We start from the raw sequence: 20,755 nt of genomic DNA, 5'->3' as shown, positions 1-20,755 counted from the left end.
CTTACTAAAAACAACATTGTTGCATGCCTGAAGTTTGCCAAAGAGCCCTGAACAGCGGTATTGGCAAAATGTTTTGTGGACTGATGAAACTATATTGAACCATTTGGAAAGAACACACAAGACTACATTTGGCATAAGAAAGGGCACTGCATGTAATGTCAAGAACATCATCCCAATCTTAAAGTATGGTGGAGGAAACATCATGTTTTGGGCATGCTTTATGTTATTATTTTAGGCACATTAAGTTTCTTAATACACTTGACTTATAGGAAGATCAGATCACATTTTCTGACCTTAAGGTTCACATACTTTTTCTTGCCACTGCATGTGGAGCTATTTATCAGAGAACGATCATAACAGTATATTTTCTATAACAAATCTAAGGAGCATGGCTGTTACATCACCATGTAACAGCTGGCGAGGGGGTGAGTGCTAATAGATATGCCACTTTTTTTTCTTTTCTTATTTTTTTAATCTAAAGAACTAAGTGAAAAACTCATTATTATTATGTTTTTAACTCCCCATGTTACACAGCCATTATTTTAATCTTATTGCGGTGGCAAAAAAGAAGGTGTTATCACAGTGACACCCACACTCTTATCGCAAAATGTGACCGGTGCAATAAAATTAAACATGAGAAGGAAGTGGGATTGCAGAGTAAGTCTTGTTTCCCCTTTCTATAATCACTTGTGAAGGAAAATGTCCATCAAATCTAGAGTAAAGTATGATTTAACAATTAACATTTCCTAAATAATCTGAAACAACATCTTAGCTCCAATTTCATACAGCATAATCACAGAGGGAAATAGGTTAAGAATCCTATCCAAGTTGTCCACACAATGGAGTAGCAACCGAATTTCTGAACACACAACATAAAGTCCACTAACAGGTTGGTTTCACTTAAATGGTTTGTAGCCCCCAAAACACCACAGATACATCTAAGTCTATTGCAGCACAAGTTAAAAATTCAATTGGAGTACTGCTAGTGCAGTCATCAGGCATGTAGTGTCAGAGACAAAAACCTGCTTCACATACAGGCCTCTGACCTTTTATGTTCCCCTTCAGCACAAAAACAAGTCTATCATTATCACTCATTAAGCCCAACTAGCCTGTTTTTATTCTCGCTGACTAAACGAATGATAATTATAATCAAGATTTGGACTCTGTACTGTGCAGCATGTAGTGTCATGAGATGCACTCTAGTAAGCCGGTTGTAAATAATTACAGGTTAACTGCTTTTCATGTTGTAAGTTTTTAATGAGGAGTATTTCAATAGCACCTGAGGGTTCGCCTTTTTTTAAATGTACATTTTCAGGATTTCTGTTAAACACTCACTTATCAAGCTCCCAACTTGTTTCATAAGACATTGTGTAATTTGTGTCGTGTTCGTACCCACTGTTATTAATGGCCAATTGACTATAGTGATTTCACTGGAGGTAGTTATTTCAAAGAAAGTGATTTCTCTGTACTGGAAGGTCACTGTCTTTATGAGTGAGAAGATTCTGATGCAGGCAGCAGGAAGGCAACACTATTCACTTCTGTTTAGCCAGACTTGTTCCCATTCCTCTTAGCCTGTCCTCTCCTTTCCTAATATCTTTTCCTTACTGTCACTAGACACATCACTTCTCAACAGCTGCTGTTACTCTTGGAAAAATCACCATGCCTTTGTGTAGTAGTTGGTAGGTTATTCTTTGGACATTTGTTAGTTAGGATGCTTGCAGACATAAAATACGTATTTTAACATGCAACATGCATCATGGTAATAGGCACAGTGTACCTTTGCAATGAAGAGGTTACATGATGTCACTAAAATAGTTAAAAATAGTTTTTTGGATATACAGTATGCATATAAAAAAAAGGAACACAGACTTAATGAGAATCAGAAAAAGACAAATAATACTCGTAAACATTGAGGCAGATGATGAGCTCAACAACTACCTCGGTTTTAGGATTTAAATGCAGTTCACGACTGAGTGCCTCTCTTTACGCTCATATTCTCCTTGCCTCACTTTTAACTCCATCCCCAGGTGCCGCGTGGTGCATCTTTAATCAGGGCATGTCTGCTTTGACACCTTCATGTCACCAGAACATGCTTTTCTGCAGCTGTGTGAAGAATAGTCATCAGGGGGTGACATGATGGAAGCTGTTACAGGCTCAATCACATCACAGCCCTAATCCCAGTTTTTTTTATTTATTTATTTATTTATTTATTTATTTTTATGTCATGTGTGTGTTTGTGTGTATTTTGTGTATGCAATTATGTATGCATTTTAGTGTCAGACATAGCTCCAGCTGTCTTTTATGTGATTGGGGACTTACAATTATACTGTATATATCCATCCCCATGTTGATTGCCAGGGATAAACCTATTGCTGCTAACAAGCATGAAGTCAACCTGCCAGAAAAAGTCATTTCCCCCTCCTCTTGTCCTCATCTCTCAACAAACCTTGACATTTTCCTGCACATAAATGTGAAGTATTTCTTAAGTCCTTTCACGCCTCAGTAGACAAATTGGATCAACCTATCGGTTAACCTTCACAAGAAGAAGAGATAATACTTGAGCACATTTCTTAAAAATAAAACATAAGCATGGTCATCCTGTTTTTATTTGACAACCTTTCACGCATCACTCTTCTTAGTAGTTTACATAGACACACCTGTGTGTTTGATTTTGTTTCCAAAAAGCCATGGTGGTGACATTGTCTAAATAAATAAATAATTAGTCAGACTCAGTTATTATTAGTTGGACTACAATACTGATGTTATAAACGCCTAAACAAAATCAAAGGCAAACACAATAAAACTTGGGAGGTGAACAAACAATGATGCTAAATGTCTAGTGACAGAACACAAATCAAATCAAATGTTCCTTGCTTGTTTAGCATACTGTTTTCTTGAAATAATAAACAAGCAATCAAAAGATGAGAGGAACTGGGTTATTCATAAAATGGAGAGAGAGGGTAAAGAATAACCGTGGTGTACGAAAGAAGAATAGAGGGCAGATTATGTTCTGTCAGCTGACAAATGTACAAAATGCGACCCTGTCGAATGCACTGCAAAGTAGGACAGTAACCGCAAAGACAAAACTGAAGCCGTTTTTCTCTAGCAGACAGTATAAATGACACCCACAACATGTTTTGTGCTATTTTAACTATGTGTTACAGGAAGGAACAGTTGACACTTAAAAAAAAAAAAAAAGCACAGTTAATCATAAAATTAAAATGAGTGTCTACACTTGAACTTTTTTATTTTAACCAGAAGTTTAAAAAGAGAAAATCTTTTAAAAACTTTTTTTTAGTGCAGAAGTGAGTTTGTGACATTCTTTAACTTAGCCGAGCACATATTCTGTAATGAGGAGGGGAAAAAATCATGTCTCATTTTGTATAGTTTTTACATACAGAGACGTCGATCTTATGTCTGTCCATCGGGGCCAGCACCAATTTTTTCCCATGCCGACCCCAGTCCACTCCTGGCTTATTGGTGTATGTCAAATTCAATACGTATAACAAGTCTTCCACTGCACAACTAGGCTAAATGTGTCTTGGTCCAATGTCTCTCTGAAAGCACAGGGGTGAAACTTATATTGATATGTTCATGTAACTCCCAGGGAGACAACCCACAATAACGCCTCTAAAGGTGACCAGCAGTACTTTAAATGCCTCTTTCACTGTACTCTGGAGTGCCTCTCTGGGCTTGGTCGTATATAGCATGGTGCTGGGAGAGGTAATAGAGACCATGGGGACATCAGTAATCCTACCAGCTGTCCAAGGAACAGTCTTAGCTTCAAATCTCTGCTCTTCATCCCCTCATAGTGGTGTGAGTCTGGCTTCAGCTTTGTCTCATGAATGCTTAGTGTTGGACAGCATGGTGGGGTCTTAGTGAACACCAGAGGCAGCCGTTTGGACCATCAGCTCCTGCCTTCCCACCAGTGCATTGGGTCACAACAAGCTGCCTTGGTTTCATACAACTGATTGGCTGTCAGACTCAATCCTTCACTGCCCCCAGGAGCATGTCTCTATGACCAATTTAAGAGGCAGAGTCAGTGCCTTCCCACACTCCCTGCCTCTGCAAAAAAGAACACTCTTGTAGATGTAGGCAGATTAAATATACTTGTTAAAAGGCTGTGCCGAATCCCAGGTCATTGACAATACTTAGAGTTATTGATTTAAGGTTTTTTTTTTTTTTTTCAGTATTGTTATATTTGCTTTTTTAAGTTGATCTTTTCAGGTTTAGAACAGCATTTGTTCTACTGTATGTTGGTATAAAGACACATTTGTGACCTGAGAGATACTGCTGTATCATTGTTCACCCCCCCATAAAAACATTTCCTATTGGAATTCGCATTATCTATTGGCTCTGTTGAAATCTGTGGATTCAACAATTAGACTATGTTATGTTATTGGCAGACAGTACATGCATTTTATTTTTAACGTGATGCACAAAGAGAATCCTAATCATAGCCTTGAAAATCGAAGTCATATAGAATAATCATGACATCCATGTCTCTGCATTTAATAGAATGTTCCCATTGGCATTTTTTATCATTTGCAGCAGTCCTTCCCCTCTCGGCTTGGAAAAGAAACAGGGAAGGGGGGTCACTAAGGGAGATCTGTGTTGTCTCAATTAGAAGTGGAGGCGTTTTTTTTTTTCTCACTGGGCCCTGTTCCAGGCCCAGCTGTGTACCTTCCACCGTGGGCTGAGCCGCTCCCTGCATACTGAAAACATTACTGGCCACAGGTCAGAGTGTCACTCTGCAGGACTCAGTCTGCTCCCTATACACACACCTATTTATTTAGAGATGTTGGATAACCAGAACCAGATGGTTTTAGATGGGAGGGCGGATAATGCCAGAAAACTTGTTAATGAAAAGACTTACAAAGTTGTGTTAGGTCACACTCAGTCCAATACAGAGTTTCCATCATTAATGTCATTATCAACCACTCCATCCACTCCTGATTATCATTAGGCCTAATGAGGATTAGAAATGATGAGGCACTGACAACATCCCCTCACCACCACCACCCAAAGTTTTAGATTCTTGATGTGTCAGGTTTACATATTAGCAAAGGATTAAAAAAAATAAAGAACAAAACTAAAATGAAAGAACTTCCTGCACTTCTCTTTTTGCTATGAGACACTATTTATTTAATAGGCATTTACTTATTACAAGAAACACATAATGTATCACGTAGTGTATCATCTTAAATGTGCAACTTATCTTATGCTCACAGTCTATGTTATGCTTCATTAGTACTGACTTTGTTGAGTTTTTTGTTTTACAGTCAAATTGAGACTTTTCAGCTGAAAGAAATTATTTCAAGTGTCTGAGTCTAAGAAAGTGGGAGTGCTTTTTTGTGAGTGGGATCATGCTTTCGAGATCCAAGATAGCGGGATCGCTGGATGGAGAGACGTTCATCCACACAGCAAATTACCTTTGAGTTTGAAAAAGACCTCTTTACCCTTAGTGAATGGGAGAAATTGGTCACAGCTGTATTTTACTGGTCAACTGGGATGTTCAGATCCTGAATGTGCTCTCCATTTTAGCTGTGGCTGGGCTAGGCACCTCTCAAAAGCTTTTATCTTGCCTGTGGACATTCAGCAATATATTCGTTGGCTGAGTTTTGTGCCCTCGTTAGTGTACGACATGCAAATAAACTGAGTAGAACTACCCCCGTACAGTTAAATACACATGAGCAGTCACTCCGGCTGTGATCATTGCAACACATGAAATTACACCTGCAATTTATAGTTAAATACATAATCACACTAAATAACTTGTGAATCATGTGGTAGGAACAGCCATACTACCAAAGACAAAAGGCACAGTGGTCATCATGGTCACATAAATTTGCTTTTTGCACTTTTTAAAAATAAAATTAAATGAAATAATTTTGACTTAATGGACCCTGTCTGCTGGAAAGTACGTTTGTATGGAACTAAAGTGAACTGTAATTAAATTTTTGTAGTGAACCTGATCATGTAATGATTATGTTGTGATGCAGCATATTTTTTAACGAAGTGCTACATGAATTAATGAAAGAAGGTGGTTGGGTTGGATGCAGGGTGTGAAAAGCACAAGACTAACAAATGACAAACCTGAGTGTTTGCATCCAGAGTCCTGTGTGATGTGGTGTTTGGGCAAGAAAGTCCCTTTAGTTAGGATTAGAGAAAACTAATTTGTGTTTATGTTTAAACTTTGACAAACCAAGTTGTGGCTGATTGGTGGATAATATTGTGGATCAGGCATGGCTGAGTCTTCCTCAGAATCTATCACATTTAGATGGTCTGGCAGCTCTCCAGCAGCTGCTCAATCCTCAGTGTGAGTCCCTGAGATGGAGGACGGGGCACATGTTTGCAGCCAGATTGCACATTTGAGGGAATAAATTGCCTCCTAGAGTAGCAGACTCCACATTGTCTGTTCCACTCTGTGTTCCTTTGACTTTAAATATGTTTGTTGAAGACCTGTCATCTGTAGTTTCTTTTATTTCTTTTCAAGGCCCACTCATTTTATGGTGTGGTGGCGAGCTCAGTCGGATGGTCTGTGTCCGGAAGTGAACATGTGGTAGTGTTTAGCTTTGTAATGCCCTGGGTTTTATGCATGTCTTGAGGGAGATATTTCATGGAAGGCAACCAGGATAGTGAGTCTGGGCCAGCAAACAGACTGGATGTCCAAGTGTTGGAGAACTTGTGTTATCACAGAGGATCCCAAGGGTATACCTCAGTCCAAGGCCCACAGAGAAGGCTTAACACGGATGCCAAGTCATCTTTAATCAGCCAAATCTGTTTTTGCTCAAACATTCATGTATTTTTCAATGGAACCTCTATCAATTTGGTGACTCCTTTTGGAGTAGAGCAAGATTCAACTCCCCCTCAGTTAATGGAATGTGTAACAGTTATTCACACCAGAGACATGTCTTTATGTGGTTGTTTTGGCTCCAGCGAATCTTCCATGTGTTTTGATAGAACATGATTTTGAAACACTTCGTTCTTGATATCCTTCTCAAAGCTCTTCACCCTTGTAAGTTAACACGATACAAAACATCAGTGTGAAGAAATATATAATTCTTTGGTACATTTCTTTTCTAAAGTGTCATGGACAATATCAAGTCAAAAGTACTTGACCCCATCATTAAAGTATCTTAATGGGCCATCTGGCCTAAGAATCAGCCATGTAGAAGTTAACTTCCACATATAACAGCTTGTGCAAAGTTACAAGTCATTTCTACAGATTTTTCTAGTCTTGAGACATTTTACCTTGTTCCAGCCAAGGTGAGGGGGCAATGATAAAATGATTGCAGTGCAACTCTTAACTTGCAATTGAAATGTTGCTATCACTATGTATTGGTTCTGATTTATTACACAAAAATAATGTATCTCTCTTTAATATAACCATATGTACACATTGCATAATAAGAATAAGAAACCAGTGAGCTGCCAAAAAAGTCTCACACTTTGTTCCCATCACAAATGGCTTTTCAATACTTGGATGATTCCATTAACAAATATAAACCCATCCAAGAGGGATGGCATTGTTGTCCGAGCATTACATTTTAGCCACTGGGCAACTAGTAAAACACGTTTAGATATTGGCAGGGACTTGGATCAGCTGTTATGGACCTACATTGTTGGACATGTTAAGCTTCCATGGCAGAACAACAATAAGACATAAACATAGGACATATATTCTCACTGTCACAGAAAAACAAAACAAAATCTTCAATCAGTGTTTCAGTTGCTCTACGTCTGATGTGGAGAAAGTGATTTTAATTAAGTACCCAACAACTCTTGTATTTTAGAGACAGCTGTAAAGCTACTGCTTTATTGTTGTGGCCAACCATCTGGTTGAAATATGCCACCCATAGTCATCCTCTCCACACACCTGGGACTTTGACTACTGTGGCAGCTCAAATGTGTGCGAGCCCTCCAGGGCCTATCAGTCCACATGCAGTGCTCAGAGGAAACGTGTGACATGTGGCATAATTGAGTCAGCCTGCGAATACTGTAGCAGAAATCAGCCAACTGATGCCACTACTCAGTGCCCAGTGGGAGAGCTGTGAGCTGTTAAAAGATGGTATCAGAAGGGGGAATGCGCCTGTTTCATATTATTAAAGGCAATGCTTTTCTGTTTAGTTTGAGATAGCATGGGGCTCTAGGAGAAAGAGTTAAGACAGCTGAGGTACTGACGAATGGGCCTAAAGCACCCTAGGTGCTTAGGTGGAAGATTCAAGTGGCAGTAGAGAATGGAGACTAAGTTTAAGAGAACGATTTAGTACCTAAGGCTCTTTGTTTAATTTGACCTTTGTCTGTTGGTCATTCTATAAGAGGAATCATTGGGAGAAAGAAGACTGTCACTATTGCAGCCGAGCACTGATCAAGGTTTTATGTTTTATCGATACCTTTGCATTATTTCCTGTTTGACTGTAACTATTTTTAAGTACCTGATAAAACAGTGTAACCTAATATTATTTGCCTAGCATCTCACAGGGCCTGTGGCCACTGTACACCTTCGAGCTTCACTGAGTATGAGGTGAACCTCTGTGTTGTTTTTCAAACTCTGTGTTTGAGTGTAGAGCATCTATGGGAATGTTGTTAAATTTAGACAGAAAATCAAACATTAGTACTATATGTAGCTTTGATATATACTCACAGCCTTTTTAGTACTATTTAATACAGTAAACAACTGTATCCCTGATGGCATGAGTTGACACAAACCACTGGAGTTAGGCATGCGCCTTAAGCATTGCTTCTTCTAGCTGCCCAGGAGATGTTGCCTCTTTGATTGTTTCTTCAAATATGCAAGCCAGTGCTTTGGGAGCAGATTGTTTGTTCTAGATTTCCTGGGAGACTCCCACCTTGGGCTTAAACTGAGCAGTTGTGATGATTAGCAACAAAGTGTGCTGCCTCTCCCATAAGCCATCGGGAGGAGAGGGAACAATCTAAAGAATCTTCTTTTTTATATTGCTGCTTCTTTATTGTGAGACTCTCCCCCACATTATTGAATTCCAGACACCCCTTCACCATATTGTTACTCCAGTTAAAAAATGTTGACCTTTTGTTCTGTACACGAACCCCTAGGTTGATGTTATTGAAGTGTAAATGTAGAGTAATATGTACTGACATACAGCTCTCTCCCACTCTGCAGATTTATTAATGTGTCCATTATGAAAACAAAGATCTCCTCATTGTTGAACCAATGTGTCTATTGTGTTCAGGCCATGACTGAAACTTAATGCCATTTTCTGGGATTGTGGGGGGTAACACAATTATCTCTCTGGCACTGGCAAGTTGACATACTGGGCCTAAGGGAAGGAGCTATGCTTATCAGCCATATACTCACTGTCACAGAAAAGTTGGCACACAAACAAATGAAGAGGGGAAAGTCGTCTGCAGGACTGTGCTCTCATGCTACAGTTGATAATATTGCACATTATGTAGTTATTATAGGGCCTAAAGGGCTGTCATCAGTTGCACCTCATGCACAGTGGTCTTACAAATGCAAGAATGGGCACAACTCATACATGTAAACATTTTAACCAAGCATACTGCAATTTGTAGTATTTACTGTACTAAATATATGATATATCATAAGATTGAGTTAAACTGAAAAATAAAACTATGGATTTTAATTGGTTGAGACCAAATGTCACCATCTTACATTTCTTGGCCTGTCAGTGTCTTTTTTATATACGAATGAATATATTTGCATTCTAATGTACATTATTTATTTTGCTTTGTTGTAGCAATTGTTGAAAAAAATATTTTAAATATCATTTTATTCTTGCACTTGTCCTGCACTGGAAGCAGTCACTGTGGCGTTTTGATTAAAGAACATGCTTTACAGTCTTGTTACATTGCATATGATTTCCAAATTATAAACGTTGTGTTTTGTTTTTTTTCCTGTAGTGAAAAAGGATTTGAAAGACAAGACTGATGACAGAGTGCCACAATTCAAGAAAAAGGCAAAAGAACTCCGCATCTTGGATGCCAAGACAGCACAGAATCTGTGTAAGTATATCAAATTATTACAACCTTTATTTTGTATATATTTTTTATATTTAATTTTTATATATATTCAGATCTGCATGAACCGTGCAGCAAAGATGTTTGTGAGAAACACACAGGAAGCCCTTTACATTGATGGTGTTTTACTTAGAGCTTTAGGGAAATGTTTTCCTAGCAGTTGTTTAGCGGTATAAATAGTGTCCGATGTCGCTATCTGTGATGTGTAACTAAAGCAAATTTCCATCTGAACCAAGCACTAAAGCGATATGTAGATGTTTCCCAGGAGTCTAAGTGGACTAAATGTTTCGATGAGTGCATTTACCTCGCCCTCCAAACTTTTCTTTACTTGATATCAGGATATAAATAAAGTACAGTTTAACCAAATCAAATGTGGATGATAGCACTTCATGAAATACACATATTAAATGCTAGGTGTTTCTTACCTTTCTTCTGTAAAGGATGTAGCATGCTGTAGACTGAGATGAGTATAGATGTGTGTATAGTTCTATAAATTCCTGTGCACTTGGTGAAGACTGGAATTGAACTAAAATGTCTAAAGTAGATGAAGGATGTACATCACAGAAACATCCAAATCATTATTTGTGTCTCAAGCAATTTCCTTCCCGTGTGCTGGTGATAGCTTCCATCAACAGAGACCAGATGAATGAGTTCATCAGGCACAATATTGTGGTCTGATGTCAGAAAGGGACATGTGGCATGAACATAAGGATAACTCATTCTGCGTGTGTGTGTGCGTTTGTGTGTGTGTGCGTGTTGTATGCACATGTGAGCGTGTCTGCACATTTGCAAATGCGCCACTGTGCACATATTATTGCACTTGTGCATGGACTTGACTTTGTTGATAAGTGTCACTGCCATCTTTCATTACAGTCTGAGCAGATGGGCTTTGAATTTAGCAGGAAGCAAAAATAAGTGTAGAAAATCTCACCTCTAGAGTGGCAATGGGTGGGTGACATGTGGTCCTACACAGCTCCCCTGGGTCGCCTTGACACACACTACAGCATCATAGATTATATTCACTGCCTGTCGCGGAACACTCTAAGCTCCCTTTTCAATTCTGATGCGTGGTAGCATTGAAGGTTCACACTTGGGTGGGTAGCATGACAAAATGAATGATTGTGATGTACGTGCCACTTCATGTATTCTGTTATAATGATTATGCATACCAATGTCTGATAAATTGTTTCTACCTGTCGGTCGTGTGAGCATAGTCTATCTTTTGCAGGCACCTGAGCATCAAGTAGGCTTAGTAAAATGGGAAATTTTTGATGCTATAGAGTCTGTGAAATTTCCAAATTGACCACTATAAAGCTGAGAGACAAGGATATTATTCAGGTTAAATTACTTAATCTCCACAATAGAGCACAGCTGCCGACAGGAACAAGAGCCCAGTACTTAACGGCAAACAATTTTCAATTGTACAATTAAATTAAATTAGATTTAATTGGAAAACTGCTGTAGTCTCGAGATGCTACGCGGGGATTAAGTTTTTCTGGAATCTTTAATAAAAACAGCCACTTTGACACACTGTAGATAAACTCACTAGTTTCTGAAAGTGATACTGTGCCTGGTGAAAACCAACTTGAATCCCAAAATCAAAAAGAAGCTAGTTTACTTAATACTGAAAGAGCATGAGGCAGAAAGAACCAAGCAGAAAGGTTTTACTGTCTGTTGCAGAACATATGACAATTGTTGTTTCTTCAAACTTCTCTGCAGCACACAGTATGTGTACACAACGGTTTTGGCATATTACAGAATTTTGATCCTCTGTGATAGTAACATGCTTTGTAAAAAGCTCACACTGTTAACTAATTATAACCACAGCGACTTCCCAAAGCAGCCCACAGCTAATGAAAGCCATCAGACATGAGAGCTAAAAATTAACTATGACAACTTGAAATGAGGAAAACCATGCTAATAAGATACTTTAAAGGCTTTCTCAATTTGTCTGTAGTGACCGTTGAATTCTCTTGGTCAGACAGCTGCTCTCTGCGCTGCCCTTCAGTGTACGAGCGAATAAAAACCTCAAATATAGCACAGTGCACCTGAGCAACATTTAAAAACAGACGTAGCACTTGTAGGTGAACAGGTGGATGTGCAGGTGCAGCTTTGTTGTTATCGAAGTGTGCACCAAAATTGCATTGTGCTGCAGAATCTGCATTAACACACGTCCACCTGCACCACTTTCCACATTTTCTACAGTTACAGTAGATTAGTATGCATGCAGGCAGTAACCAAACAGGTGCAGGCTGACACAACCAACAGTGACGCATACACCAAGGTAAAAATGTAACTGCTAGATGGCAGCGAAAGTTGGGTTTTCACCCTGTCACTCCTTACCTTCTACCTCATTTATATCCACTTCAGTCTGTAATTTACAGTATATCCCTGGATTACTTTTTGACAGCCCACCCCCAAGAGAACCTTGTATCCATCTGTTGGTTTCATACGAGGAGGGTATTTAGGACATATTGAACAGACACTGTGTAATGCATAACATTTAGACAACGAACAAGGATGACAATTTCCCTTTTGAACTGCACATAATGTCAGGCCAATAAATAAATAATACAAGCATAGATGATAGAAAGAAACCACACAGTTTAATGTTAAGTGATTTAACTATATATCTGTGTACTTCACAAAGGTGAAAGTTCTATGTCATGACTTTCTACCTAATACGTGCACTAAAGAGTCTGTGTATCATTACACAAAGGGAAAAAAATAAATAAAAAAATACCTTACTCTGTTTGTTGCCCGTCAAATACAGACATCAGGTCCCACTGCTGCAGCAGTATACCAGCTGTTGTGAGACTCTCCACCAACTCATTACCAAACCTCCACCTGTGACTTCCACCTGGATACACCATCAGCTTCAATTTCTACTGTAGGCACCCCACCTGCAGAGTGAAACACCCACTAGGCTGTCCCCTGAGGCAAATTCAGTGAACTACTTTGTATAGAGCCAAACAAAACCAAGCAGCCTTCCCAGACAAACCCATTACACTACTACTTCTGCTACTGCTAGTATTATTATTGTTATTGTTACTATTATTATTATTATAGGGGCTGTAGTTCAGTTTATAACAAAACCTTTCAATGTCACCAGTGAATGTTGCTGTTTTCATTTCCAGTTTTTGTCAAGATGACACAAACTATCCTGTTGAGGGGCAGAAAGTGTATTAGTTTTTCCAAGTGACAAGTTAAGTCTGTGGTCATTTTGTCTGAGGAGCGATGAGTGCTGAAATGTCTCTTTGAACCCTGCGGTCTAATAAAAAAAAGGAGAGGAAATGACTCTGTTCTCTCTCCATCACAACAGCAATTTTCTTGGGCTCGTTCCGCCTGCCTTATGAAGAGATCCGGGACATTGTGCTGGAGGTAGACGAGGAAAGACTGAGCGAATCACTCATCCAGGTAAGACTGACACACACACACACACACACACACACACATACACACACACTTGTTTTACTCTCTGTAATGTGTGTGTGTGTGTGTGTGTGCGAGTGAGAGTTTCTCAATATTAATGAAAAAAAATAATTCAATGTGTGGTTGGAAAGTTGGGCGACCTCGTTTTCAATGTGTGGTGTTGTTTTTGGCACAAGTCACTCTCCTCATTTTCATGTGGACCATAGAGACCCCCCATTCATCTTCTTATAATGGGTGATGAAGGACAACACTTGGCAAAGTCTCCCCAACTCCACCCTCATTTCCTCTTGCCCTTGTCTTAAAACATGATTAATGAGCTTCCTAAAGGCTACTTGTTTTTTCTGCCATTTTATTTATGTTTTTCTTGTCACAGAAAGCATTAATTAAAAGCCTGATTAGTGCATCTGGGGTAAAAGTGCATCAGTGCACCAGTATCTCCCACAATGTGCGTAGGTCAAGCTTTACATTACATGTTATTCTTCTCAGCAAATAGAATATAAAATTTCAATATGCAGTAAACTTGGCAGTGAGACTGTGTGTTGTGCACACATGAATGAGCAAAGCTACTATTTCCAGCAGTGGGCATCGAGTGCAACTTTAAAGCTAAAGTCCTGAGGTCTTTTCTATCTTGAAAAATAAACAAATAAAATATTTGTAGTGATATATATATTATGTCCTCTCCCCTGTGAGTTATTAACAAACACTTGCACAGTGCCCTCTTTCCTTCACATTTCCTGGAACACAGACACTGGAAAAAGACGTTGAGGCAATATATGTTAAGATTGGCCCTATCTTGAGAGCTGCCCTGCAGAACATTTATTTTGAGCTCTGATAACCTTTAATTGGCACAATCTGGCACAAAGTACAGAGTGTACAGTGTGAGATGGCGGAGCCCCTCTGCTTCGTGAAGGTGTTAAGGTGTTGACCTTTCTACACTTGCAGCCTTTTCGTAGCAAAGTTAAAATACGGTATGCTTAGTGCTGTCTTGATCTTCTAGCAAGGGCCTGTGTCCCCAACCTATCCCCAACATGATCTTGCACACAGCTCGAGACAGATGGTTTGAGTAGGTTTAGTTTCAAAGGGTAACAAAGGTGATTGTTTATTACAGTCATCCAACCAGATGTCTGTGAGGCGCTGTCCTTTCTCGCTGTCTTACACCTACCCTGCCTTTGCCTTGTATCTTGTTAGTCGCTTTGGATAAAAGCATCTGCTAAATGTAAATGTATCATGCTTTGGGCGCAACATAATAAAAAAATAAAATTATAGCCCAACCCTCAAATCATGTGATTCTTAACTTCTGGTCCTGTTTTGGTTTGGTGCTTTCTCCCCAGGAGGACCACACCAAAGTATGTTTGATTCTGCTGTGATTACTGTGTTCATACCTGTGAAAACAGTCTAAGACTGTTTCTGATGCCCCTCTTGCCTCTGTTTCCATTTAAAAGATGTGAATTAGGGCAGTGAGGCAGTTAACAAAGAGGCAGTCTCAACAAGGCTCATGAGAGCAAGTGTGTGAGTCAGCATAAGCATCAGGGAACCAAGCTAATGTCACAAAGTCCAGTGGGAGGTGGAAGGACCGACTGAGTTAACTTATCTGTGCAGAAGGAGCTCACATCTGGCAAGTGTCTCAGAGCTGCTTAAACAACAATGCTATATCCTGTATAAGACAGTACTATTTGTTTAGTTTTTGTTTTGTTTGTGTGTGTTATTTTTATTTATTAGCTAAAAAATATAATTTCCTCCATTAACTTGCAGTGTGTGTGTCCACTTAGATGTGCAATAATCAATGTACAATAATAGCTCTCATATAAAGCCTAATGAAACTCCAGAAGTCACAAACATATCTTAAATTATTTATAGTTTAAATTATACATCTGCAATGATGCTCTTACTAAAATTAACAATGTAAATTGAGTGTCTTTTTAACATTGGTAAAGACACATATAAGCATTTATATTGGGTGTTAATTTCAGTGGAACACATACATCATTTCTATCTTATACACTACATTTTTAACATTGTAATGCATACATAATTAAATTTATAATTGTTTAATTCAAGCTTAAACACTTCTATTTAATATCTTTAGCTCACAGTGGTAAAGAAGGCTGTGCTCAATCATACAAAACATGGCAAGTTGGAGTGTGTATAACCAAAGTAAAAAATCAAGCACAAAGAAGATGGTTCGCTCACACAATAAAAGATGTTTCCTTCTATTTAGTTCAGTCACATTAGCAAAGTGGAATAACACACAGATATTTTAGCTGTGTCTTCTTCATTGCACACTGCAGACTAATGGCATACTGGTCGTGTTCACACTGTGTGAACCCATAGACAAAACACTTTTTTACTGTTATGTCATATACTTTATTGTGATTTAAAATGTATTGATGTCACCACAGCACGCTGGGAAATACAGTTTTGATTTCTTTCTCAGCGGTATCAGTCAAAGTTAGTGTCTCTTCTCTGAAATGAGCTGACCTATACTCAGACTTTTTATGCCACACAGTTGCTAGGGTGGCATTTGGTTCTCATGAAGCAAAACTCAGTTTGGCAGACAGCACGGTTTAGTCCTGAATTCTTACAGCAATATTTAGGTTTTCTGACCACACCAAGTGTTATCATTATCATTTGAAAAAAAGAAAGTAATTGTATTTTTATAAAAGGTTAATTGGTTGTACACAACCTTCTGTTGAAATAAGAGTTGATTATAGAAAAGAATCATGCAGAAACAAATTAAGGAAGAAAGCAACACATGCCCAAGACATACAGTTAGAGCTGTACAGAGGCATTGAAGGGGAGCAAAGCGACATCCTGCTGGGTGACACAGTCCTGAGTGTGGGCTCCATCTGCACAGCACTCATCTACACTCATTATGCTGATTAATCATCTCTACACCCACCCACTTTCAGCCACACGCCAATCATCATTTATCCACATGGACAAGTGCACACACAAACAGAGCAGGAAGATGTCTCTGCATGGCGCGGGCAATGACAAAAGCAAATGCATTTACCATTCTGCTAATGTTAGAAGGAGTGGGCGAGCATTTGCACCTATAATAAAATAAAATAAATAATGGAGTTGAAATGGTGAAAGGAAAATCAGAATCAAATAACCTTACATGAATAACAGTTATTTACACTGTATGCCATTGCTTTGGTTAACCATTTTTACCTTTAGCATGCTCTACTAGTAGTTTGTCACCTTTGCAGTTTTGATAGCTTGGTACCACCTGTTGCTTTTTTAAAGATTGACCTCACCCTTGAACTTTCCTGTGGTTCTACTCTTGTCCAATTGCTTTATATTTCTCACTGCCTTCCACATATTGTGACACACCATTTTTCTGCTTGAAGTATAGAAACTCTGCCAGATGACAACATCTGGAGAGGTTTTTCAGTTCAGACGATGTCATCTGAAGGACTTCTGGAGACAACAGCCTCTGTACAGTAGTACCTCTGTAGTTTGGTTGCTTATAATACATGTTGAAAAGTGATGAAGTCATCCGTTAACAATTAAAAGATGTGAATGGAACATGGATAAATACATGAAAATAACAATAATAATAACAATTCAATTTAAAACGGTAAGATCATTGCCTGTTTTTCACAGTTCAATAAAGTTTGCATGTATTTATGGACAAACATCGACAAACAATGCTTTCAGTCTCAGCTGAACTTGTTGCACCTGATACAAAAGAAAAAACAAAAACTGAAAATCAGTTCAGTTCCAAATTTTTCCTTTTAAATACTTTGCAGAGAAAAGTGACAAGTAATAAAATTACTGATAAATGGGAGGAACAGTGAAAATAAAGGAATCAAGGAAGCAAAAAGTGTTCATAATGCATCTAAAACTCTGTAACTTAATCTTATTATCTTCCTTTTCCATTGACATGTCTAATATAATGATTTGTCAGCAGAATGTGGCAGTGCACTGGCCTTGAAGTACCCCTACAATGTGTCACCCTGGCAGAGTGGATAGATAGGAGTTGATTGACTCTCCTTATTCTGTATTAGGGACCATCAGCTCCTTGGAGATGATGTACACATCTCTGAATGCTGGCAGACAGTCCTGGCTCACACCATTCATCCATTCTCAATATGAATCCTTGCAATTCCACACTTATTTTCATCTCCCATGCACCTGGCATACAAACATACATACAGCGAGTACAAATAGATAGACGGTGTCAGTTATCCCCTCTGTCTTGTGCTCTCTGCACAATTGTGTCATTTATCATCCAACCAGTAAATGTGTGTAAGGTCCTTGTACATGCGCAAACACACACCTTTGCATGCAATCTATGCCTCAACCAGTCTTTCTCTCGCCATCTCATTTGCCTACAATATTCATAGTGCTGGTGGACAGAGGTCACTTTAGTATATCAGGTCAGCTTCATCAAATTCAGAAAGACATCAGAGCCACCCCACTATCATACCATGTATAACAATGAGATGATGAGGACAATGAAAGACAATAATGAACATTGGCTCAGCGAAAGCAGGTTGAGCCCCAGAAAGCTTGGCAAAGGTCTTCTTTTAAAGGGCTGACAGCACGACAAAGCCATTCATTGCTTTTGTTGGCCGACAACAGAAGTAGCAAGGAGAGGGTATACCTTGTTTGTGTGGCCAAGAGACGAGTCGGGCACGGGCTCTGGGCTTTAGGGGCCCTGGTTTCATTGTGTTTGCGTTTACTTTGGCACTATAGGACCTCCAACCTGACCTACTTCTTTTCTACCTCATTCACATTGTTCAAATTATGGCGTGGCTAAGCCCGTGACCTTGCTGTCATTGATTTTAGTTGATTCTCCTTTGGTGCTTCAGCTTTGCCAAAACTCACTCATAGTCTTTTTGCCTCCTGGGAAAGGGCTTAACTAGCATAATGATGGTATTTGGTCCCATGCCCCTATGGTTCTTGCCAATGCCACAAGGAGGCCAAACAATGCCCAGATTATTAATAAGCACATGTAAACTTGAATAGTTTATGGTATAATCAACGGGTACACATGCAGGGGGTTGCTCATAATAGTTCACTGGCAAGGTTGCAATGATGTAATAGGTTGAGAGCATAATTGCATAGTGTATTTATTAGCAGATTATTTGTGTTAGTTTGTTGTTACAGTGTTATTACTTTCTTCACATTTTACATGCAGCCCACATAATTTAGTGTTATTGCAACATAGAGCAGTGTTCATATTTTGTATTTTAAAGTGTTTTGTATTCGGGTATAATTTCTGCAGCAGCAATTTTACCAGCGATATGCAAGTAGTGTTCACCCCGGGTGAAATATTCATGCACAGAATGATATTAACCATTTGGCGGTGTATTTGTCATAGCAAATTTCTGCAGATGTAAACCAAATTACCTCCATTAGTGCAGTGACACAATATTTTCCTGAGATTGCCTTGTAAAAGTTGCCTGAAAACTTGTATTAGGATGGCCCGTCTTGATAATACTGCACTGCAGAAAACCCTTCTCTGCTGGGACAATGGTCTTGGGAAAATTGACAAGTTTAAGTGACTGACTGTTGTTATTGTTGCATTACACACACGTTTACACTTTCTAAGAGGAACTGTGTCCCAAGATGGGCTTACAAAGATTTCTTACTTACAATAAGAGGGATTTAGTGGCATTGGTTTCCACGTATTTTGATTAATGTTTAGCAGCTGTACTCCCCAAGCTCTCCAAGCATCTTCTTGTTTCTGGCCACTTTTGTCTTATTTTTCTTGTACACTATTTCTGCTGCATTCTGGTGTTCCCTTGTTAAATAATCCTGTGAAATTTCTCTTAGTGGTTATAATGAAATATAGTCATTTACTACATTACATGCATAAACTATTGGGGGTTTTTTTTAGCTAAAAAGTGAGAGATAGTTGACATAAATGGGCACACAGCAGATACTTATAGACTGAGAACTCAAACCAACTGTGGGAGTAGTTTTGTTGACTGGTGCAGAGCAGCTTTTTTTTCCTCACCGCTACACAAAACACACTATGTGATCGAGCTGCTCGAAATGAGGGAGTCATCACTAAATGTTTAAGCACGCCCAGTTTTTGGTGCGTGTGGTAAGCTAACTCTTGTCAGCAGATGATACGGCCCTGGGGCCTTGTTTTGCAGAATATCGGAGTGGCTTCTTAATGTTTAATGTCTGCCAGTGTATTTTATATTACCCCATCTCCTTTTCAAAAGGAAAAGCTAATGACTAACACTGCACCGCCACTGTTCATTTGTAATTTGTGTTGTCCTATGTTGTGTGCAGATTTATTAGCAAGAAATTCAAAGAAGTGGAGGAAAGTGTCCAGCATCTTTTTTATTTGTATGTTGTAATTCAGCGTGTTTATTAATAGATAGTAAATAAATGTGTCCACATAATTTCTAGCTCTCATTGACTGACATACCAGATCATTATGATTTAAGTTTAGCAGCAGAATGTTGCAGCAGGTGTTGAATCAGCCTGATTGAGTATGAAAGTATGTCAAAGTCAGTATGATAAAACCCATTTAAAAGTAATATGCCACAACATTAAATCCCACCTGGTGGTCTTAATGTGGTGGATGGGGCGAGCAGGAAAAATGTAATGCTGCCTGTGATTGACAAGTGCCAGAACACAAGGTGCATCACAGCTTACTGCCCAAGAACAATGAAACCACCCTAATTAACTGTAATAAGACTATTTTTAGGAACCAACAGCAACAACAGCCTTAATTAGTGAGAATAAAATATTTTGTAAGCCTGCCTTCATTTTTGATGGCACGTTAGATCCTTCTAATGGATCCTCCATGGATGTCACCAGTCCAATCACATGGAGACATGTTCTGCCATTCATAGGTAATAAGCAGCTGAACATTAGGAGGTTTTGTTTCTCTACCTACCTCTTTAAAATATTCCAAAGTAGTTGTATTGGATTCAGATCAGGGGACAGGTCTGATTGTTGTGTGACTTTCTTTTGTCATTCCAGAGACTGGTAATGGAGATTTAACATCTGGGTTCACAATATGCATTCATAGCACCATTTAGAAATGTCATCTCCTTTACACCTTTGGCACTCAAGCAGCGCAATATCAGAACACTGCCACCTGCGTGTCTTACTGTCAATACTGTCACACTATGCAGTCACTGTGGTGGTCCTGGATAGGGCTACACTGAAGTTACTGTACCTCATCTGATCCAGACTCATTGATTTTGGTTTCATTGGGCTAAAGGATATGCTGCCAATATTTATATGCCTTGTTTTCATGTTCTTTGGCAAAATGTAATCTCGTCATTATGTGTTGTTTTGTGAGTTAATGGTTTTCTTCTTGGACGTT

At 39.0% G+C, this 20,755-nt stretch overlaps 1 protein-coding gene across 5 annotated transcripts in view; it reads left to right on the top strand.

Annotated features, from left to right (window-relative positions):
- The window catches only part of diaph2 (diaphanous-related formin 2), a 326,327-nt gene that overhangs the window by 170,201 nt on the left and 135,371 nt on the right, over positions 1 to 20,755 (top strand). For all 5 annotated transcript variants that reach the window (XM_026357343.1, XM_026357342.1, XM_026357344.1 and 2 more), the window contains 2 exons: positions 9,904 to 10,005; positions 13,343 to 13,437. In XM_026357343.1, coding sequence (XP_026213128.1) covers positions 9,904 to 10,005; positions 13,343 to 13,437 — 197 coding nt within the window. The remainder of the gene's footprint in view (positions 1 to 9,903; positions 10,006 to 13,342; positions 13,438 to 20,755) is intronic.

The sequence above is a fragment of the Anabas testudineus genome, chromosome 10, assembly GCF_900324465.2.
Source record: "Anabas testudineus chromosome 10, fAnaTes1.2, whole genome shotgun sequence".
NCBI classification, from domain to species: Eukaryota; Metazoa; Chordata; class Actinopteri; order Anabantiformes; family Anabantidae; genus Anabas; species Anabas testudineus.
Note: the sequence above shows the minus strand (reverse complement) of the source record. Positions and strands in the feature narration are given on the sequence as shown.